General features: G+C 34.2%; 1 protein-coding gene across 3 annotated transcripts in view; it reads right to left on the reverse strand.

Annotated features, from left to right (window-relative positions):
* Nucleotides 1-24,839, reverse strand: part of LOC118193236 (uncharacterized) — a 144,393-nt gene that overhangs the window by 55,522 nt on the left and 64,032 nt on the right. For all 3 annotated transcript variants that reach the window (XM_085808613.1, XM_085808612.1, XM_085808614.1), the window contains exons 4-6: nucleotides 16,815-16,980; nucleotides 2,403-2,515; nucleotides 2,111-2,297 (exon numbers count right to left, since the gene is read on the reverse strand). In XM_085808613.1, coding sequence (XP_085664739.1) covers nucleotides 2,111-2,297; nucleotides 2,403-2,515; nucleotides 16,815-16,980 — 466 coding nt within the window. The remainder of the gene's footprint in view (nucleotides 1-2,110; nucleotides 2,298-2,402; nucleotides 2,516-16,814; nucleotides 16,981-24,839) is intronic.

Raw genomic sequence — 24,839 nt, forward strand, 5'->3', positions numbered from 1 at the left:
AATAGGATGAAAGTACTGATATTACGAACTTTGTTGAATTATTAGTTTACATACGCTTAGAAGAAGATGAAAAAATTACCGAAGAGTATTTATGTTGTGAATCTCTTCGTGATAGAGTAAACTGTGGATGAAATTTTCAAAGTAATTGATGATTTTATGCCTCAAAATGATATTCCTTGGAATATGTGCATTGCTGTATGCAGTATTCGAGATTGGGCTTTAACAAGAAAATATTCCGGTGTTATATCTCAAATAAAGAATGTCGCACCTGAAACTAAATTTACTCACTGCTCCATTTATTGTGAAGCTTTAGTAGGCAAAACGATCCCCGAAAACCTGAAAATTGTTTTGAATCAAGCTGTGAAAATTGTTAATTTTATTAAAAGTCGAGTTTTAAATTAAAAAATATGTATGATTTTATACCAAGAGATGGGCAGTGAACATAAAACGCTTTTGTTACTTTCTAAAGTAAGGTGGCTATCCAGAGGCAAAGTTTTAAATCGTCTTTTTGAACTTCGAACAGAAATTAAATTTTTTTTCTATGATTTAAAATTTGAATTGCAAAATGTTTATTTAGTGAATGATGATTGGCACATTAGCATATTTAGCTGATATTTTTGGATAGAATGAAATTCAGGATTTGAAGGACAAAGTCTTAAATTGTTTAACATTACAGATAAAATAAATGCAATAATAAAAAACTCAAGCTAATAATCAAAGAACTAGATAATAACATTTTACCCTTTTACCTTAAGAAACTTTCCAAACGTGATTTCACCTTACTTATTTTATTTACATTTCAGCCCATTGTACTTATCTACTGCTGATGTGTTCGATCTTTAGAAATATAGGTCTTTTTGTTTACACCCTTTACCTTTGTTCCCTGCAATGTACCTCTAGAGAATTGAAATCAAGGCTGATTTATGTGAGGTGCCCCTGCGGCTTTATGAGGCAACTGAGCCAGACATGTCACACTCTGCGCGAGATATTTCGTTAATGGGGAAATTTCACATTTCTTGTGATATCCCCAAAACCTTCAAAATTTGCGACTCTCATCGACATAAAATTTACACTGTACTGTACAAATATTTAGAAAGTTTTCTAACCAGAAATAATTTGTAAATAAATGAAGAATTTGCACCCGACATTAAAAATCATTATTTTTCATTGATAAATAATTTGAACATGTATTTTCCAGAGGATTATGAAAAATTAGAAATACATTTTATTGAAATGTACTTGAAATCTTATTTTATGAAGAAAATGAACAATTGATCGAAATTTTATGTGATCGAACTATAACTGAAGATTTAAAAAATATAGTTCGACCGCCTCAGCCGCGGCCATGAGCGCAAAAACGCATGTGCCATTCGGACCGAATTATTCTCGAAATAGGGTGGAAGGATAGGCCAACATAGCTCTTTCAGAAGAGAAGACTTTTCATGTCGCAGCAAGTAATACCATCCCTTTTGAATGAGTCTATGTGTTTTGGCTGAATGCCAACTAGGGTTGCGGTTGAGATGGTCGAACTATAGCATACTTCTTAACTCTTGGCTGAATGGGGGAAAAACTAAAGGCATTTCAAATAAATCTGTTAAATTTTTATTGCACAGTACCTATTTGTGTGAACAAGGACTTTCTTTCATGTTACATTTGAAACATAAACCCAGAACAAAATTAAAAGCATATCCTAGTTTACTGTTAAAGTGAAATAAGACTGGACATACAGAAATTGATCTCTTAAATAAGCCCAAATTTCACACTACATTTTAGAATTAAAGTATAACTTAAATTTTGATAATTAAAATGGTAAACAATTTTTAATACAATATATTTGTGCATATTTAATACAAATAGCCAATAGGTTGTGCAAATGGCAAATATATATATTTAATATTTCTATTGAAAATTTGAAAAATAATCTAGTGATGGTAATAAACATTTTCAATTTTTGTTTGGATGGTACGTGTTAGTTAAAATGTTAAGAACCTATGATTTAGACTGAAAATTCACTAGCATGACATTTAGAAACAATTCCCAAATTTCTAATTAAAAATAAGCTGGTTATTTAAGGAATGAAATTTTGAAAGATTACAACAGACAACTTTACCTCACAATTTGCTCTACAGTCGTGATTTATGAAAGCAGCTGGTCCTAACCATAACTGAGCACAATTTTTTCGACATGAATACATTACACTAAAATCATTTCTACCAGGCTGAAGCAGGTGTGCTTCTTCTTCTTCTGTTAACTCTGCAATACAACCTACTAAAAATGGTATCCTGTCATTTTTGTACCTGAAATAAAATCAAAGTAAATCAGTTTATTACACAGAATACATAAATAAATGCCTAATTTTCATAAATATTATAGCCGTGCTGAAAACCTGAATCTCTACTTACCACTTTTTTGTGGCACAGATTTTGGCACCTATGTAATTTTCCATCGAGTATCTTTTACATGGCAGTACTTCATATCCTGCTCGTGAATCAAAAATTCGTAAATAACGATATACCTGTAAGTAAGCAAGAAATAAACACTTATAACTAGATATATGGAAGATTACTATACAGAAGCAAAAAGGAGGTCTTGGTCATAGGTGCTGTTGTAGTTTATGTAGAACACAGTACGAATTAACCCATGCAACAACAATAATAGCTCACTGATGGTGACAAAGCAAAATGAAGAAAATTTATTTAAAAAATCTTACACATCACAAAAATAATCATCATTAGTAAGAAAATGAGATTAGACATGAGTAACATTAAAAGCTAATAAAATGATATAAATTTTTGAAAAATGTGAAAGAACACAACTGTTCCAAAAAATATTCAACTACTTCAACTAATAATTTTCTTATTTATCGAGTATTTTCCCGTCTAGCTTTTCAGTGATAAATTCTGAAAATATTTGCATAATCTTCTCTTCTTCTATTGTACACAGATTTTCTCTTTGAGGAAGTTATTGGTGAACGGTATTTCCTTAATTATTATTATTCAATATATTTAATTTGCATTTGCAATTTTGTATTAGCATTTCATATGTTTTACTTTTTCTTGCATTTATTATTTGAAAAATATTTTGTGCAGATCTTTCATTTAATTACTTAATCACCACACTTAAGAAACTTTCCAAACATGTGATTTCACCTTACTTCTTTTATTAACATTTCAGCCCACTGTACTTATCTACAGATGAAGTGTTCGACCTTTAGAAATACAGGTCTTTTTGTTTGCACCCTTTACCTTTGTTCCCTGCAATGTACCTCTTGCTAATTGAAATCAAGGCTGATTTATGTGAGGTGCCCCTGCGGCTTTATGAGGCAACTGAGCCAGACATGTCACACTCTGCATGAGATATTTCATTAATCGGGAAATCCCCAAAACCTTCAAAATTTGCGACTCTCATCAACATAAAATGTATACTGTACTGTACAAATATTTCCCTCATTGAGTTCTCTGGCATTAGGAATGTGCCGTGATCTGCTTGCTTATTATGTATATATATATATATCACCCTCCAAAAAATCACTGGTTAAAATACATATGTAATAATTGCACCTGAAAAACTGAAATCTTTACCAAAATTTTTCACTTATCCACTCTCATCATTTTTTCATAACATCTATATTATTACATACAGTACATTATATTGCACAAATTAAGCTTGTTTTGACACAAGCTAAAGAATGTAATTAAACCTATTTTCATTTATATGGAAACTCTTTACGGCAGGCTCTTCTCTCTAAAAGATATGTATTTTAGTTCAAGCTTAGGAACTTTTCATTATTAAACTTTACTAGGTATATGCATTAAAGCAAAATTATATTAACTATTATCATATATATTGATAACTATATTATATTAATTATATTAAAAATAATAACAGTATTAAAAACACTGCTGCCATGTTAGTGTTTTGGTTGTTGCTGCTTGCACACCATGTGTACAGTACAGTACACTCCCGATTATCCGCACAATTGGGTGGTGCGGTCTCCGTGGATAACAAAAATTGTGCATAATCTGAAAAAAGCTAAAAACGGGTATAGCAAATAAGAAAACAGTCATTCAAACTTTGAAAAATCGTTTTACGTACAATAAAACGTAAAATAAACAGCAGGAAATGTTTTACTAACGCTTAATACTTTAGCTTATTATGCTTAATATATTCTCTAAATGAAGTCGAATTTCTCGAATTCCATGTCGCTGCTTGAAAAACGAGTCAACCAGCCAGAAGAAGCATCAAAATTCCCTTTCAGGACTAAAACTCAAAAAAGGTTTTTGCTTTCGCCGCAATGACAGGACCATTTACAGGATTTACTCTTTTTGAACTTGAACTTATTTTATTTGCTTTACGCTTGTAAAAAAAAACTTTTGTGCGGCAGGCGCGGATAATCGAGAGTCTACTGTACTGGTCATAAGTCATGGCTGGTAGTGAATTGTGTTACATAAATAGTATTTAGTAACTAATCACATGTCTGTGTAACATAAACAATAACACAGATAGCATGGTGTCAGGACTTATCAAACTCATGCATCTAAAAAAATAATTAGACTGGTGAACTTCCATGTGCTATTCATAGAGTGTAATATAGAGATTATATGAATTAAGCATTCTGATTGCCACAGAAAATGGAAGTGTTTCATTTCTAAGTGAAAAGAATTTACATGCAACTTAGCTGAAACATGGAAAAATGGATACAAAAGTTAAAAAGTTACTTGATTGCAGCAGAAGACGAGACAGTAAAAGCTGGACACAGTAAATGTAGCCATTTTGCTTATCACTTAAATAATGAATGTGTTGAGATATTCAACACTTTTAAGACAGAGAAACTATCTGGCATTTAACTAACCAGAAAGCTCAAGTAACCAGCATACTGTTTAAATTCCCTGCCCTCTCCTGCCAAAAGGTAAGCTAATAAGAGACATGTAAAGCTATTGCAAAGCATGTATTAATGTCACTGTCACCAAACAGTGTGATTTAGTGCCAATAATGGTAACACAATCATAGGGATTAGACCTTAGTTTCATTAGGGCCAGTATAATATGGAGTTGCTTCACCGGTCATTTTTATAAAAAAACACACATTCAGAGGTGTCAGTATCATGGTGTGGTCTGGAATTTTCATGGGATATTGACCCAGCTATATATTTTTGAAGATGGCTCTGCACAGTACACAGATGAACTCCTGCACCCCATTGTGAGGCATTATGCTGCAACGGTTGTTCCTGCTGTTTTCTTTATGAATGATTATGTCGATCACCACTGAGCCAAACATCATTATTAAGTACAGTCAAAAGTCGTTAATTCGGACACCCATAATCCGGACCTCAAAGCTACAAACTTTCTGCGCGTAAGACCTTTACGGCTGCGCATATGCGTGTGCACATGCGCATCATACGTTTATGCATGCACGTTTAATGTATAACGGACGGTATAAGCTAAAATTATCTAATTATCTATTTCAGTTAATGTTGCAGATTGCGTTGTTCCTTAATCTTCGAATTGGACCCTGCTTATTATTTTTTGCAGACTGTTAGAGCAGTTTTATAAAAGTAAGCTTAAACTTTCGATTATGTCAAATAGAATTTCTGATGCTGGAGCTCCCAAAGGATCTACAAAGCAAAAGTATGTTTCGATGTCCATCAAACAAAAAGTGGAATTGCTGCAAAAAATGGATAAAGGGATATCCTTTGTTTCTCTAACCATTCTGAAATCTGTTTATCAATTTCACGCTGCTCTGCGGCGGAGGGGGGGGGGAACGCCGCATCATGCAATGAATTGGAAGTTGATCTGTCAGCACTATACTTATCTTCAGAGCAGATGTTTTTATTTTATTTAGCTTATAATTCCTTACTAAACGTAGTATTTCATCTCGATGTACTCCGTCTTTGATATGATTTAAATCAAATTCCTCGTCATTATAATTTGCTTCCAATAGTGAAGAAAGTGACACAGAGGTTATTGAAAACGAAAACATTTCGATTGACAAATTAGTCGGTATTCTCGACACAGCAATTATAGGACTTGAACAGTAGAACCTTGTAATTGAACAAGAAATTATGTCTGTTTATAGAATTAAAGAGAAAGTATTATCACATAAAAAACGAAGCAACTTAAACAACTTACATTGTGAAAGAAATGTTTAATAAAGTAAACAAATATTAAGCTTTTTTTTGTTAAATTTTGATACCTATTATACCATAATTGTTCTTTTTTTCATAAATTACGGTTTCATATTTTTAATTTTAATTTCTGCATGCCATCTTACCAGATTTAAACTGATGATCTATAATCCGGAAAAATCGATAATTCGGAATCGCCGAAGTCCCGACGAGTCCGGATTAATGACTTTTGACTGTATTACATAGTGTTACTTTGGAACAAAGAATGTTTTGTAATTTTGTTATTAAAGTACAATTTGAATTTTTGCATTCTCAAAGAGGCTAGGTAAGCAGACTATAGTTACATTTATTTTAATTTCCATTCTTTAATTTAGACATGAACCGCATTTGTGTTGAGCATTTGCTACATACAAATGTAAAATTATTTAAAATTTTAAGCTTGATACTAAGCTAAAGTCTTTAACCATATCTGATACTGGAAAAAAGAGCAAGAATGAAATCAAATTACTAAATTTCAATAGCTTGCATTTTGTTTAATTATAAGCATCCCTTTTGTTTGTTAACAAGGCTGGTGATGCCAAAGTAGCAGTTTTATTAGAGAAAAGCATTATATCTTTTATCCAATGCATTATAGCTGAACTATAAATTATATGGCTATAAATGCAAAGTAAATAGTTAATCTATACATAAAATTAATTTAAAATTCTTTACTGTTAAACATCATATAAAATTCAGATTGTACATTTATAATATTTGTAGCACACCAGTCATCAAACTCAAAGGATAATGCCAGAAAAAAAGAAACTGATACTTAATGAAAAATTATTAACAGAAATTTGTACAAAAGCATTAGTTAGCATAAATTACAATGTTTGGCAGTTGATTATTCACAAAATATTGAAATTAAAACTGAATTTATGGAAATTGGGAAATGATGCAAAAATTAAGTCACCTCTCATGAGAAAAAATTTTTCCTTTAATATGATGTATGGTCATGATCAAATCTTCAGGAATTGCATGCCATTCTTTTGAAAGTTTCTGGAGTGTCTGGGGAGGAATTTGACACTCTGAAATTCAATGCCCTAAGGCATGCCACACATGCTCAATTGGGTTCAATTTATGCAAGTAAGGTGGCCAATCCATTTGACTGGTATCTTCTGTTTTGAAGTATTCCCAGACAATGTATGCTCAATGTCGCTGAAAACTGTCATACTAGAAAAACTCTGTGCCAACAGCCCCCCTAAATAGTTTCATTTGTGGTCTCAATATCCTGTCCACGTACCTTCGAGTGGTTACAGAGTCTCCTTGAGAGATATGCAACTAAGTGCAGCCATCTGTCATGATTCCTCCTTAAACCATCCAGCCACAGAAATGGGCTATTTCATGGACAAGGGAAGGCAAGTTGCATGTTCTTCCCTCTCTTCATATCAAAACACATATACGAGGGCTATTTTTTTCAACCTCCTATGGGCTGTAAAGAAAAGACGGGTGAATATACAAAAAAGATTTTATTACCAAAAGTAATGTACAATACAGGTTATTTCTCTACATAATCACCTTGACGATTGAGGCATTTGTCATATCTGTGAACAAGCTTTGCAACACCCTCTTTATAAAATGTCCCCGCCAATGATTGGAAGTGAGTTGTGATGGTTTCTTTCAGCTGCACGTCATTTTGGAAGCGCTTCCCGCCAAGCCACTACTTCAGTTCGGGGAAGAGATGAAAGTCACTCGGCACTAGGTCGGAACTATATGGTGGATGTTCGAAAATGTCCCATTGAAATTGCTGAAGGAGCCGTTGGGTTACGCGAGTGCTGTGAGGACGGGCATTGTCGTGGATCAGAACAATTCCAGAAGTCAGCATGCCTCTTCGTTTGTTTTGAATAGCTCTCTGTAAGCGTCACAAAATTTCACAATATGAATCTGCATTAATTGTTGTTCCAGGCTGCATAAACTCCACAAGCAACACACCTTTTTGGTCCCAAAAAACAGTTGCCATAACCTTACGGTTGTTAAAGGTTCGTTTGAATTTTGTGGGTCACTTAGGAGAATTTGTGTGCATCCATATTTGTGATTGTCGTTTTGTTTCGAGCGTGTCATATTGAACCGATGTCTCATCACCTGTCACAATAGATTTCAAAAACTCTTCTCCGTCAGTATTGTAATAGTAAAGAAACTCAAACGCTGCAACCATTCGGCGAGTTTTGTGGTCTTCAGTCAACATCTGTGGGACCCAGCGAGAGCAAACTTTTCTGTAGCGCAACTGTTCAGTAACGATAGAGTACAGGGAAGATCTTGAAATTTCATCGATAATTCACTAATGGTGAACCTTCGATTTTGCTTAATTGCTTGGTCAACTCATTGAACAATGTCGTCTGTAGCAACAGACTTGCGTCCTTGACCCCCTTCATCATGCACATCAGTTTGGCCATCTTTAAACTTTCAACACCATTCACGAACAACGCCACCACTCATAAAGCTGTTTCCATACACTCGACTCATTCTTCGATGAATTTCCACTGCACTGTTCCCTTCTGCCTACAAGAAACGAATAACAGCTCGCAATTCACATTTGGCGGGAGAATCAATAGAGACAGCCATGTTTACGTGACTGCAACTCAACAGAAAATGGCGTGTTGAATATGTCAGTGGCAGAGCATGTGGAGGGGGAGATGCGCAGTCGCCTACTACGCACACCAACCACCTGCCGCATACCTGGCCATCATACTGTGAGATTGGAGGTCGAAAAAAAAAAAAAAAAAAAAAAAAACCAACCGACGTAGAATCATTGTTTAAACTATATTTGGACTTGTCAGTAAAGAATAACTGGGCCTAGTCATCTCGACTTCACTGGTTTAAACGGGCCCATCTGGAAGCTGGAGTACATGAGACATAACGCATTGGTTTTCACACATAGAGTCCAACTTTGTTAAACATTCGTTCAGCAGTAGAATGGCTAATTCAAGTTCCTGTAAAGGCCCGTCTACACGAAGCGATTTTCTCGGCCGACTTTCTCGTAGAGCAACAATTTTAAGGATCTGCTCATGCGCCAAAAATTGATCATGTTCTCTGCCACGATTTCAGAACTGTTGTTCACTGCTCACTAGCATACGATAAAATCGGAGTCTCCAGCCAATAAGATTGCTTTGCGTGATGACGTGCTTTTTTCCTCATTTCGAATAATAAACGTGGCTGCCTTTCGTTGGAGTAAAACTAAAATTTTTCAACTAATACATTTCTACAGAGGAAATGTTGTGTTGTGGGACATGAGTAATGTGAATTTAAAAAGTAAAAAATTAAAGATTCTCTTATTTTGGTAAGCTTTGTCTTCCCCATTACTTCATATATTCAAATATTTTCTATTCGGAGTGAAAATTATTTTTACTACCCCAAGAAAAGTTCCAAAAAATTATTAATGATGCCATGTCATGGGTATTAGATGAAAATATTTATAAACTACTTGAAACTATGGTCGCACTTATTGAAAATATTCAGAAAGCAAAATCTCCCGTAGAGAAATTACGGGCCGATTTAAAACAGTGCAGAGACTCGTTGACTTTGCCGAAAATGGGAATTAATCAGGTGACGAAGTACATAGCTTTTCCGACACCTCTTATACGAGCGATCATAGCCCAGTGGTAAAGAGCAGAGCAGGTTTTCTCCGTACATGAAGATTGTGGGTTCGAACCCCTACCTTAATTTTGGGATTTCTGCGCCTGCAAGGACTTTTTAATTTCGTTTCTCCATCACTAAATTCAAACTGCATGACTTAAAAGTGACTTTATTTTTTCGCCTACGAGTGTGGTGCTCATTGAATTTTAACGCCTTTCTTTTTATTTTTCGAATGGCCGTTGGCACGTGTTTTAGATCTACTGGTGAAAACTTTAGTAGTTTACCAGCTCAAAAGTCACAAGTCACAAACTCAGTTTTGTGCTAATTGAGTTTTGTAAAAATAAATTACAGCCTAATTTAATACAATATTGCTAAATTTTATTAGCTGATTAACTGATAGTCATATGATCATAGTTTTCAGACTGTATTAGTTATTTAATTATGCTGATATTAGTTTTTTAATGTTTAATAAATATACTACTTAAGATTTTGCACCTTTATTACGAAGGCACCATTATTTGAAACCACCATATTTGAAATTTTTGCACTGAAATTACACTGTTGCTTTGTAATGTAGTAATCTTTATTCTTTATTACTCATACTGGTTTGATATTCATGACATTGTCTATTTATTCATTAATAAAGGTTCTGATTTAAAGCACAGTAGTTACTTATTCTTTTCTGAAACAGGGTTATTTTATTATTTCAAGATTTAAATGCACAAACAGGAGTGCCAGAAAATGAAATAAATAAATAAAATAAAATAAAGTAAAAAAGGGGTAATCTGTGTACTCAGTACATAAAGGAGAGGCATATGTATTTTTTTAAATTCTGCTGCAAACCAAATTTAGCAAAAAGTCAAAATCACGCCGCATCATTCGTAAATACTTTCCGAATTGTGCCGTGTCTTCAATACGCAACTCCCGGAGCAGGGTACGAAGGCACCATGAATTTCTCGTCGTTTGACCTAATTTCTGATCCAAACTCATTTTCTTTCTTTCTTTTTTTTTTTTTTATTCCTTCTGTAGCAGTAGCTAAGTTCAAAATTGTAGCTGTATCTATAGTAGCAATTTAAACTAAAATAGTCATTCATTATTTTGACTATTTCAGGGGTGTTTGTGGGACCCCAAAAAATCCCTTGAAACTTTTACGAACTTACTTTACCAACATTTTGGAGTTTCGAGAAGGGGAGGGAGAGAAATGAAAAATTACAATTATGAAGTATTGAATGACCTAATTATAAAAGTTCAATGAATTACTTTTTTTTGCAAAATTAATAACCATAAATTTTCAAACATATAAAACTACTACATTTTATGTAAATATTTTAAATTACCTGAATAAATTCTTAAAAACAAATTATCTAATTTCTGCTGCTTTTTTTTATTTTCTGATGTTTGTGGGCTTGTCATTCTTTTGTGGTGAACTTCATAATTGCAGGAAGGTTGACTTTTATTTTCCTCATTTACAGTTGAAGAAATTTCCTCGAGAACTGCACATGCAGAAGTAGAAGCAGTTTGCTTTTCTGCTAATGTAGAAGGTTTTTCAGAGACTTTTATAGGTGACTCATCTGAAATACATGTTTTAAGTCCTCTTGATATGTTTTCCAACTTCTGTTCATATTCAGTAAGAGATCTTTGTGAATTGGATCAGTCATTGGATTTTTTGAGCCGTATTTTTCACATGAGGTTTCTTTAGAAGCCATTTAATCATATTTAATAGTCTGCACTGCATCTAGGGAATCAATCTTAAGAGAGGTTCTATAGTCAGTGACAAGTGTATCCATTAAGTTAAATGCACTTTCCACTAATGGGCCATGGAAGCAGCTAAGGCAGGCTTTGACCAATTTAGCCAATGTAGGATACTTATAATCATTTGTGAAATCATCTTTTAAATTAAAAACTTTACACCAATATTTATCAATTGTACACTTGACTTGATTTCCACTTTCATCAGATGTGTAGAGCATTTCTTTGGTGATATCAATATCACTCTGGTATAACCTTATTTCAGCTTCTACTTTTGACTTTTCATTATCACTAAAAATATGGGACATAAAAGATGATAATTTTTCAAAAGCTAATATTGTACTAGTTTTACCTCTTAGCTCTGGATCTAATGCTGTAAAACTAATTAGATATGAATTTTTAAGGGATAATTTGTTTCATATGCTGTGCTGTATTAGTATAAGCTTTCATCAGAGAAATTTGGAATTCTTTTGCTATTGGATGATTTTTTGGTAATTTCTTCAGGAGAGTGGAAGCTTCTGCACCAGTAAATATTACTTTGGTAGGTAGATTGAATTCTGGATTTGTGACATCAACCTTTAATAAATCATTATAAGATGTGCACTCTACATTTTATGGCTTCATAAACAAAGAGTCAATTTATAAATACTGGAATGTATTAAATGAAGCATTGGTTTTTTTGTTTCAAATAATTTAATATATGTGTTGAACTCTGGTAATACTGCTGAATATAATGCCACATGCAATAAAGTTTTGTTTTGCATAACAAATGACCCATTTAGTATTCTTTTTTCCCGAGCTAAAGCATCCTTTGTGAGTTGTTGGGAATGCAAGCAAGAATACACCCCTTCAACAATTTTTTTCTGAGCTGCAGAAATATTTCTTTTATTGTATACAGTTTCAACATAAGAAAAATAATCCTCTTTATCAGTTTTATAAAAGTAGTGAAAATAAAATGCAATAAGAGCATCCCACAGATCTTTGATTTTTTCTAAAACACATAAAATGTACACCCACCTATGGTCTGGTCTCTTCAAGGGCTTAAGTTTTTTAATGGCAAGGGATTCACAGATTTCGAAAAAATTTTTTCTTTTACTACAGCTTTTCATATCAAAATAGATGTCATCAAACAAATCTTCTAAGTATCTATCAAAACATGAAGCAAATTTTTTTGCACAGTTATTAGCTGTGTGACATGTGTCACCATCAATATCTAATAAGTAGGGTGCTTTGTTTGATCGTAGTCTGGTTTCGACACCCTTTTTTTTTCCACGCATGGTGTTACATGAGTCCATTAATACACTAATTAAGTTTGCCCATGGAATATTATTATCTTCAATAGTATTAACAACTGCTTTAAAAACAGCTTCTGAATTGCAAGATTCCATCTTTAGAGATGCAAAATGATGAACTACAACTTCATTTTGATTGTTGTCATAAAACTGCACCAATATTGCCAGTATACTTTCATCCAAATTTAGAGAAAATGGAGTCTCCTTTAAAGTTTTAATGATATTTTCCTTAATAGTTTTTGCGAGTCCATATTTCATCTTATAACATGCAGTAGTCCTGGACATTTCCAACGAGTTTAGTGCCATCTGATCGCGGCTCAACTGTTTGCAGAGTTCAATTAAATTGGGAGCTACATTGAAAGAAAGAGAATTCTTGGCGATAAACGAAGTTATTAATACCTCTTGGCGTGCTTTTCTTGTCACTATATCCAATGGCCGTGTCATCAGTATTTTTTGAATTAGCATAATTACTTAAAGTCACTGAATGTCCAATGCACTTTGAATATTTTATGTGTGTCACAGTTTTAGAATGATTTGTGAAAGCCTTGAATCCTTCCCCATTATACTTCAGCAATGAGTTACAAAAAACACAATATGCTTGTCCAGCAACATTTATTTTCTTGCACCATGTGCCGATGGTATCCCCATTACCATCTCTCCGTTCAATCCAATTCCACCTAAATGCATTATGGACACCTTCTTCTAATTGTATAATATCACTATTTATATCGAGAAATTTCATAGTGAAATTCTCTTGTGTACAAAAATAAAAAAAATATTTTACTAAATGAAACGAAAATTTTACAGTGGCGAAAAAATAGTTGAGAAGCGATCAATGACAAATAGCTAATACGGTGAAAAATCCCCCTTCTCTACTTATTGGCGCCACGCCAGGAAAGATAAGACCTTTGAACCCAGAGTCACGTGATCGCACATCTGTCCTTTCTGCAGCGCCTACCTGCCGAAAAGAATCCAGAAGAGAATGTCCGAGAACCGGGGGAATGAGTCATAACTCGCAATAAGGAAAGAACAAAAAAGAAGTTTTTTCCCCCTTTTCACGCATTATCACTGTCTTTGGAGAAAGAAAGGAAAAGTTTTCACCACACACACTGACCTTGTGTTTTCTGCTTTCAAAGCAAACAAAATTACCCAGATCAAAATAATAATTCATTATTATTCCTACTTCCTTTTGAATGACGATCCCCGGAATTTCCAGGTATCGAAGTTCAAAATCCCCGGAGCACAAACACCCCTGCTATTTGACAACACCGTAAGCTTTGTTTACAAATCGTAGACAGTGTGTCTGTAGAGGGCGGGAACACTTCCTTTCAATGTGATTGGCTGAGTGAATTCCTGTACTAAAGAGAAAATCATTCCGTGTGGACAGGCAAGCTATCTCAGATATTGTCGGCCAGCTAAGTTGGCCGAAAAAAATCACTACGTGCAGACGGGCCTTAACAGCTTGAATGACTAAAACCAAATCTCTTGTAGTAAGTTTGTGGTTTTTTCGAGCTAGTAATGATACAAAAGAATCTTCTGAATGCACTTGCTGCTTTTGGTCACCTTTAACCAGGCTGTCTATCAACTGATCCAGTACTTAAAATGAGGCTTCCAAACTTTCGATATGACACTTTGAGAGATTTTTAAAATCTTGGGCAACCCCCATTTGTTTTTAACCGCCCTTTCATTATTTACCACTTTTGGCCTTCACTTAAATGATGCCTTTCAGCCCTAATTACTGAATACTGATCCCTCTAGGAAACCACATTCACTTCACACATTACTTACACAATGGAATTCCAACATGCATCCATTGAGCCTCCACAATGTCAATCACCGAATTTGAATATATCTGCCGCTAACGTATATGTGGAACTGCAATTTTGTCTTCAATTGCATTTCTTTAACATCAATCATTGCAACATTAACTTAGCGACATATGTTTTCTCATTATCCTTTAATTTTGATGAGCACTGTACATTAGCTATGTCATCAGTTATGTTTAAAAAAAAAATACAATTATTTCTATGAAAATTATGTGTCATTACTTAAAAACCCAATGATGCAACGTGATAATAACATTTTTAGCAGTTTGTAGATATGTGTTGATCTTGCAAACATGGCTGCCAATTGGTAGATGTTTCTTTTTCAGGTACTGGGAAATGTTGGAAACACTTACACATTCTACACTGGTGAAATAAATTAAGAGAATTTGCATGCACTGAACTGAAGGAAAAAACACTGCTTCTAGATAAAAATGCAAATCTTGTATGGCAAACATGAAGCCTACACGTGTGTGTAGGCGGAGCCAGCCGAAAAACAGGCTTTATAAGCACGTGGAGGGCAAGATGAATTGCATTCGCTAGCACACCTCAGCGAATTTCTTGGTGTTGTCTTGCAGCAATCAGAATTCTTGAATCAAATTCACATCAGAACAGTAAAAATGAGTAACCACCAACGTTTAGATGATGGAATGAGGTGGCGAATTGTGGGGAGGCTAGAGGCGGGCCAATTGCAAGTCCAAATATGCAGAAAGTTTAATGTCCAGCGTCGTTTGTACCCTATGGAAACAGTTCCAGGATACTGGATCCATCGAGAGAAAGCCTGTGCAAGGCCGTCCAAGAGTGACAATAGCCAGAGAAGATCGCTATTTGTCCATTTTAGCGATGCATAACAGAAGGGTTCTCCCGGGACCTGTAGGCAGCCACAAGAACCTGTATAACAAGGATGACTGTTTCTAAAAGACTGAATGGTTGGTTGGTTGGTTGGTTTGTCCATATTCTGGCACAAAACCTAAGAGGTTATACGTGCCGAACCACATGTCAGACACATAAAACACAGAAGACTGAATGAGAGAGGGTTGTTTGTCAGAAGACCGACTGTGCATCCCGCTCACATCTACGAACAGGAGAGTCCTATTAGCATGGTGCAGGCAGCATAGCGATTGGAGTAAGGAGCAATGGGCGGCCATTCTGTTCACCGACAAGTCCTGTTTTAGCCTAAACACCGATTCTTGCTGTACTTTCATATGGAGAGAGCCAGGGAACCGCTACCTACCGATCAATGTCCGCAAAATCAACAATTAAGGCGGTGGCGGTGTATGGTTTGGGCCAGCATCATGTTGGATGGCCGCACACTCTCCACATCTTTGACACAGGCTCTGTGATTGGTGTGACATCATGTATGCAGGGCCTGTATGGCTGTAAGATGAGACCATACCCACTATTAACCCATTTCTTTTGTGTCTTCTGCAAGCAGTGTTTCAGACCTTCAGACTCCCATGAGTATTACACACAAATGTTTATTTTGTTTGTATTATATCAACCTATGTTCACACCAATTAAAATCTGTCCAGTAGTTCGGGGGCTCGTAGATCAAGTATGAAAATCCTCTAAATTTATTTCATCAGTGTATAATAATCTGCCTCACACAAGATGCAGTTGTAATAGTCGATATAACTTGCAGCTTAAAAATAGTGGCATACTTTGGCCGCACTCTTAGGCTGCTATCACACATCCGTTTGTTTCGGAGGAACAACTGTTTGGAACAATATTTTGTGCTTTGTCACAACAGCCAATCACCACAGATCACTTTCAGTTTAACACAGGGGTTCTTCATTACAAAGAAGCTGATAGCATTCCAAGCTGACAGCCGATTGGTTGAAAACAATTTTGCAATTTTTTTTAAAAAGAAGGAAAATATCGTGCATCCTTCTTTCAATAGTAAACTAGGCAGAAAATTGTCTGAAAGAGCTGTTTGTGTGAAACAAATGCTTGTATGACATGGGCCTTATTGAAGTTTTAGACTTTATGTATAATGGAGTACTTTCAAAGTTGCAGGTCCGTGTCTTGGAGACTTTAATTTTTACAAAATTGAATTTTTTAAATTTTAAGATGCAAAATCATTAGCATTTGTCTTATTTAAAACATTTTTCCAACTGGAAGTTTATGTCTACGGCCAAGAGTTACAAAAATGAAGGATGCATAATGTCTGCAAGTATGAAAATCAAGGAAATGAAAAATAAAAAAATTTCTTACATGTTCTTTAAAAGTTTTTTGTTGACTTTTAGATTTGACATGAAAATATGCAGTAGCCCAGTCTCCAGAAATGAGCTGATCATAGGCCTTCTCATAATCTTGATGAACTATGAAATTGGTAATTATTTGGCGTAATTCTTCTCTATTGACTTTTGGGGGTTGAAACCTGTAAATATTTACATATGAAATAAATAAATTTTCCCACATTAAGGCATTACAAACACACATATTAAAGATTTATATAACTCTTCTAAAAACAAAAAGTCTGGAAGTGAAATATATGTTGTCTTATTTAAAGCAAGACAAGGGTGGGAAAAATATTCAAAATTGAAAATAAATAAATAAATAAGAACTTTAAAAACTTTGAAACAGAGTTAATAAATAAATTCACGAAAATAAAAATATCTCTCATCCTGCAAAAACACTTTAGGTCCTGTGTAACAAAAATCAGACATGCACTGAAACTGCACGTATAGTAGGAATGCTAAATGCCTGGAACATACAAGAAAAAAATACATTTTCCTTCACTGTATCCAATTTTTAACATTACTGCTACTATAAATACAAAATTTGTTCAAACAATCTGCATAAACCTATCATGACGTATACTACTTATGTTCTAGTGGGAGGTTGGTCATAAATAGCAGTACTGTTTAGCTCCTTAATATAGAGAGCCGTTCGGTTATGTATAGCTATTCTTAAAAACAATTCCATGGCCTGAGGACCTTAATCACATAGTCATAAATAGCAGTAATCTTTAGCTCCTTAATATAATAACCGTTTGTTACATATAGCTAATCTTAAAAACAATTTCATGGCTTGAGGATCTTAATCACAATTTAGTACTTTTTTAAGTCTTCAGTACAACTAAACACATATTTGATATGTTAAAACCATTAGCTTACATTCTATCTTTAATTCACTAGAATGAATTTCCCTAATTTGGAGTTAATATTCCCATATTTTTACAGAGCAATATAAGCAGCATATGATAGTAGTTCAGAAATCAAACAACAAAAATCAGCGTTATATTTACAAAGTTTTCACAGGACTAGTTTCAATGGTTTTACCGAACCACCATCTTCAGCTGCAAAACCGCAAATGAACAAGATAGGAAATAATGATTAGATAAGATAAGAAAGCCTGGACAAGAATAAGCAAGTGGCGCCATCTGTTAGTAAAACCAGAACTAAAACACAATTTCTTTAAAGGCCGAAGGCAAATTTGGATTGGAATTAGGATCGTTAACTAGAACAGAAAGATTTTTATGAATGTGAAATGCCTCTAGAAAATCCAGTTCTCCAATGGAAGATGTTTTTTGAATAATTTTGGCAGCAGAAAAACTGAAAGTGTGGTTTTCGGACCAACAATGTTGAGCAACAGAAGACTTCTGTGTTTCCTTTTTTCTAACATATGCCTCATGTTCCTTGACGCGAAATTTTAAGGCTCTCTTAGTTTGGCCAATGTAAATTAAACCACACTGGCAAGGAATCCTATAAATACCCCAGGAATTCATATCCGGAATGGGGTCCTTGAGTATGGAACTCGGAATTTTATTGATGGGAGAATAAACAACCCGAAAGTTAAATTTCTGCAAAATATGTGCAACTTTATAGCTAATTGATGGAAAGAAGGGAATGACAACAGAATTTTTATAATCTCCTAAAACAAGATTGTGCCTTTTAGTGTGTTGAGATGAGAATTTTTTAACTGCTTGATTAATAATGTTGGGTGAATAGCCCCTGTCAATAGCTATTGCTTTTAAATAATTTAGTTCTTCATCAAGGGCTAGTTTGGAGGAGCAAACTTGAAGAGCACGGAAAACATAGGAATAAAATGAAGCTAACTTTTGTTTAGTCGGATGACATGATTTAAAGTGTGGTGGAAGGCAAACCGATGAAGGTTTAGGGTAAACCGTAGTACTGAAGTTGGATGTGTTATGTGTGACCAGAATGTCGAGAAACGGAAGAGAATTGCAGGATCAATAGAATTCATTGTTGAAAGAACTTTATTTAAATCATCTTTATTACCTTCAAACAGAGTAAAAGTATCGTCTACGTAGCGGAACCATGCCGGGAAGTTTAAAGTTTCAAACAATTTTGATTCATAATAATGCATGTAGATATCAGCCAGGATGGGACTGAGAGGGCTTCCCATGGCTAATCCCTCAGTTTGCTTGTAATATTTATTTTGGAAAACAAAATGTGTTTGTTTCAAACAGAGTTGAGTGAGAGAAATTAGCTCATCAATTTCGATGCAAGAGAAATGAAATTCGCGAAGTCTGGTTTCTAGACATCTTAATGCACCCTCCACTGGGACATTGGTGAATAATGATTTTACATCAAAAGAAACCATGAGTAAATTACTAGGAGAAATGTTTTTAACTTTTTTTACAAACTCTATTGAATTTTTTATGGTGTAAATGTTATTGTCTAATAGAGTTGAAAATCTAGAAACTAAATATTTAGCTAATGGATACGAGGCAGTACCTAAATTTGATACAATAGGGCGGAAAGGAATACCACTTTTATGAATTTTGGGAAGAGCATATAATCTGGCACAATTCGCAACAGATGGGATAAGTGAATGTTTTAAGTTGGCTGAAATGATTTGCGAAGATTTGATCGCAGTTTTTATTTTTGACAAATCCGAAGGCGAAGGATCTTTAGGGATCGGATTATATGGTCCTTCGTTTAAGAGTTTAGTGACACCATCGATGTAAGTGTTCCTATCCATGATGACTATCTGGCCACCTTTGTCGGCCTTTGAAATAATAATATCCGGGCTAGAATGAATTTCACGTAATGTAGCTCTTTCTCTCGCAGTTAGATTTGGTTTCAAAGGTTTATTATTGAATTTCACATTATGAGCGATAAGATGCCTAATCATTTCTTTCTGTGAATCTGAAACTTTACTGAACTTGAAAGCTTTTTCGATAGGAGCTAAAATCTTTGGAATCGAGGGTTTACAGGTTTGTGAGAAGTTAAAATTATATTTTAGAATTCTCTCTTGTTCTTCTGAAAGACTAACATTAGAAATATTAACTATTGGCTTGATGTTTACAATGGGAAGATTTTTTAAACTACTTGAACTGGAAGATTGTAAAAGAAGTTTTTCGAATTTAACTGCAAGGGTGTTTTCATGACGGTTAACTGCATTCTCCTTTCTAGACCAAGACTTTTGTTCAAGGGCAGTGAATTTTGGATATGATTTAGCGAGTTCCAGATGAAGCTTATAGAGTTCATGTTCAATTTTGGACAATTGTTGACGTATATCCCTTATGACGGACCGAAGTAAGGCAAGCTTGCAATTTAACAGAATTCTTGAAACGCGACTCGAAGGTTTTTGATTAGATTTGATTTGAATAAAATTGGGGATCAATTTTCTACATTTACATTTAAGTAAAAAGTCAAGATGATTCAGGAATTTTTGCCGTTTCAGGCGTAATTTAGTGAAACGATTAACGGATGAAGGCATGATAAACAATACAGAAAATCAAACTAAATTAACTAAACAATAATAAAGCACACACAAAACACCAGAAAAATCCCTCACTGAAATTAATAGAAAACAAAACGTTTGTAAGCAAAATGCATGAAATCAGACAAGCAAAGCACAATATCCAAATATACAAAATATAAACATAACTTGAAAATTGCAAAAAAGTACTTACCGAAACTCATGCAATCACAAAATGGCGGCCACACCACGTGCAAAAAAGAAAGCAAAAAGTAAGCCTGTTTGGGGCTTCTATAATTAAGACACAATAACACGCCGAATAAATACTAGCATAAATACTAGAATAAATTCTTGCATCGAAATTGATGAGCTAATTTCTCTCACTCAACTCTGTTTGAAACAAACACATTTTGTTTTCCAAAATAAATATTACAAGCAAACTGAGGGATTAGCCATGGGAAGCCCCCTCAGTCCCATCCTGGCTGATATCTACATGCATTATTATGAATCAAAATTGTTTGAAACTTTAAACTTCCCGGCATGGTTCCGCTACGTAGACGATACTTTTACTCTGTTTGAAGGTAATAAAGATGATTTAAATAAAGTTCTTTCAACAATGAATTCTATTGATCCTGCAATTCTCTTCCGTTTCTCGACATTCTGGTCACACGTAACACATCCAACTTCAGTACTACGGTTTACCGTAAACCTTCATCGGTTTGCCTTCCACCACACTTTAAATCATGTCATCCGACTAAACAAAAGTTAGCTTCATTTTATTCTTATGTTTTCCGTGCTCTTCAAGTTTGCTCCTCCAAACTAGCCCTTGATGAAGAACTAAGGTATTTAAAAGCAATAGCTATGGACAGGGGCTTTCCACCCAACATTATTAATCAAGCAGTTAAAAAATTCTCATCTCAACACACTAAAAGGCACAATCTTGTTTTAGGAGATTATAAAAATTCTGTTGTCATTCCCTTCTTTCCATCAATTAGCTATAAAGTTGCACATATTTTGCAGAAATTTAACTTTCGGGTTGTTTATTCTCCCATCAATAAAATTCCGAGTTCCATACTCAAGGACCCCATTCCGGATATGAATTCCTGGGGTATTTATAGGATTCCTTGCCAGTGTGGTTTAATTTACATTGGCCAAACTAAGAGAGCCTTAAAATTTCGCGTCAAGGAACATGAGGCATATGTTAGAAAAAAGGAAACACAGAAGTCTTCTGTTGCTCAACATTGTTGGTCCGAAAACCACACTTTCAGTTTTTCTGCTGCCAAAATTATTCAAAAAACATCTTCCATTGGAGAACTGGATTTTCTAGAGGCATTTCACATTCATAAAAATCTTTCTGTTCTAGTTAACGATCCTAATTCCAATCCAAATTTGCCTTCGGCCTTTAAAGAAATTGTGTTTTAGTTCTGGTTTTACCAACAGATGGCGCCACTTGCTTATTCTTGTCCAGGCTTTCTTATCTTATCTAATCATTATTTCCTATCTTGTTCATTTGCGGTTTTGCAGCTGAAGATGGTGGTTCGGTAAAACCATCGAAACTAGTCCTGTGAAAACTTTGTAAATATAACGCTGATTTTTGTTGTTTGATTTCTGAACTAGTATTTATTCGGCGTGTTATTGTGTCTTAAGCATATGATAGTGTTATACTATGCTGCTAGCACATTTGTTCAAATTTTATTTGTTATTAAGACTGTATGACCTTTTTTGTTTATGGCATTTTTTACTTTTACATAGTAACTGCTTTCATTTTTTTTATGCCAGGAAAAATCAGAACTTACTTTACCATCTTAACTCCTTCCATTTGCTCCTGATATTACAGAATCAATTTGTTTCTTGTACCTGCAACACTTACGTGAAAAACCTTAGCGAAATTAAACACTGAATAATGTAAACTAGTGCTTGTGACACTAACCGGCTACGCCATTTCAAAGAGATGGCACTACTGGGCTTGAAATCATCCTGATCGTTGCACTAGTAATCTAGGCAGTTAGGCCACCTATTACTGTTTTGTGTGGACTTACTGTCCTTTATTTAATATAACAATACCATACAAAACACGTTGCATACATCTAGATGGGTTAGTATAAGACTTTGTCAACTGTGTCCGTTGTTTGAGGGTTAGTTATTACATTAGTTTGGACACTATTTGCAATACTATTTACATTATGGTGTAGGTCATGTCCTACTGCTTGGCCTTGAACAGGTTCACAGACCTGTTACATCATGCTTCAACTATGACGTCCATCCTTGTGTTCACACTGATGATTATGTTAATGAACCCCTTTGCCAGGTAGAAGTCTGCGACTAAGGTGGCTAACGGGAGATCTCTGATGTTGTTAGGAAAGTGTCTTCTCCAGTGGTCTTTCATCAGCTGACAATTAAAGATGTAATGAAGCGCGTCTGCTTGAGGTCCTGGAGTACCGCAGGTGCATTTTACTTGGCGGTTCAGAAATCTCTGGTCGTAGGCTGGGAATTTCCCATGATTAGATAAGGCTTGGACCAAGTAATGGTTAGAGCGTATCCTTCTTAGGCTCACTTTGTCGAAGATATGGTAGGTGTACCGTCCTGAATAATGTAAAATTCCCCTTATGCACTGAATTTATTCTCATATTCCTATCCTCTTTTATTAATTATACCTGTTGAAACTCATGAAAGTAAAACTATGCAATAGATACCATTGCTGAATGGGAGGGCTTGGAAAAGAACTGATAAATGAATAAGTATACTAATATTATTTCTAGTTACCGCCTTAAAAACTTTTTTTCTTTTATTCACACACAGTATAAAATAACCTTACCTTATACTCTGATAAAATAATTAAAATGCCATTACATATATTTAACAATTTGCCAAAGTACATGAATACCTTGCTGACGACATGCTGCCTTTGGCCTGGATGAAATGTAAACAAACATAACGATAAACAAAATGTTAACTGTAGTGCAAAATTTTGCTACTGAATATAACTTTGCAACTACCTTCTGCAAATAGCAAAGTGCATGCTTAAAATAATTCACGACAACTTCCACCTTCTGCCTAAACAATTCATCAATTCAGAAACTGAGCAAATTTAGAGCAGCATGATCTGTAGTTCTCAATTTTCACATACTCAGCATTTTATTGCAAACTTTGAATAATATAATAATTCAAATATGAAGCACACTGCCTATTTATACTGTCGAGTTTATATTATACAACTTAAACTGTAAATAGATTTGGAGGCTTCTGTAATTCAGCAAAAAAATTACTTCTTAACACATTAAAGGCGGGAGTCATAGTATTATGATTTACCTCAACTGTAGCTTACAGGCGGGAGTCATAGTACTACGATTCATCTCGACTGTAGCTTAAAGGCGCGAGTCGTAGTACTACGATTTATCTCGACTGTAGCTTAAAGGCGGGAGTCGTAGTACTACGATTATGTTGACTGTAGCTTAAAGGCGAGAGTCGTATTCGTACGGTTTGCAACCACATTGAGCAATCCATGCGCCACTTTACATTTGTATTTAGTATGTTTTGAGGTTTGAAGCTGTTCGGTTGTTCAAATTCTACTTACAGTAAATTTTGAAATCTTTCAATATGGTTTCACGTGAAAACAAAGATATATATGCAGACGATTTGATAGACATTGAAGAGCCACAACCTGGTACACTGCTCAATAAAAAAAAAAAAAAAAAAAAAAAAAAAATGGCACAGTGTTATATCTCCTGTTCTACTGGGCTGATTGACAAAATTCAAACTGCTTTTTTCATGTCTCGAAAGCACAACATAGGATATATATTAGATATATATATATAGCACTATTCTAACATAGGTATTTCGACACAAAATCGGACTTTTTCTGAAATAACATACCAATTTTTTTCCATATTTCAATTCTACGACTCAAATTATGCCAGAATACAAAGTTTTGTAAAAATCGTACGAGTAGTTTTTAAAATATTAGCTCCTTAATGTTAATTGAATTTGGCAAATATTTATTCATATCTCTCTTTTTATTAAACTTTTATTATTTTCCCTTTCACATTTCGAAATTTATTTTCATTCCAAATAAAATTTACCTATTTTTTGTGTTTTATTTTTTAAATTCATTAAAATAATTTTTATAAATTTTTCTAAAAAAATTTTGAATTATAACACATAAAATTTTTACCTTAAAGTAGGTTTATTTCTAAGCATACCTGCAAAAAATTAGACTTTTTTATTCAAAATTTACTAAGATACACACGAATTTACATATTTTTGCATTTTGAAATTTGACTTTTTTTTTTTTTTTTTTTTGAACGATAATAACGCCAAATGTGGTTTATGGATTTTTGTTACCGTGAATTGCCACAGCTATTTTTAACCTTAAATTTCAAGTAAAATTTTACGGAGAATTAATTATATGAAATTTTTTCCCTCAATGATGCGTAACAAATATTTATTAATACTATATGAAAAGCTTTTTTTTTTTAATTATAGATGATATTATTCAAATTTTTACCTATTTTTTTAAATTTCTCTCTTTTTTCCTTTTTTAAAAAAAAATATTTGTAAGAGTAAATT

This window comes from Stegodyphus dumicola, chromosome X1, assembly GCF_044657685.1.
Source record: "Stegodyphus dumicola isolate Sdum_Otavi_A_Nest chromosome X1, ASM4465768v1".
NCBI classification, from domain to species: domain Eukaryota; kingdom Metazoa; phylum Arthropoda; class Arachnida; order Araneae; family Eresidae; genus Stegodyphus; species Stegodyphus dumicola.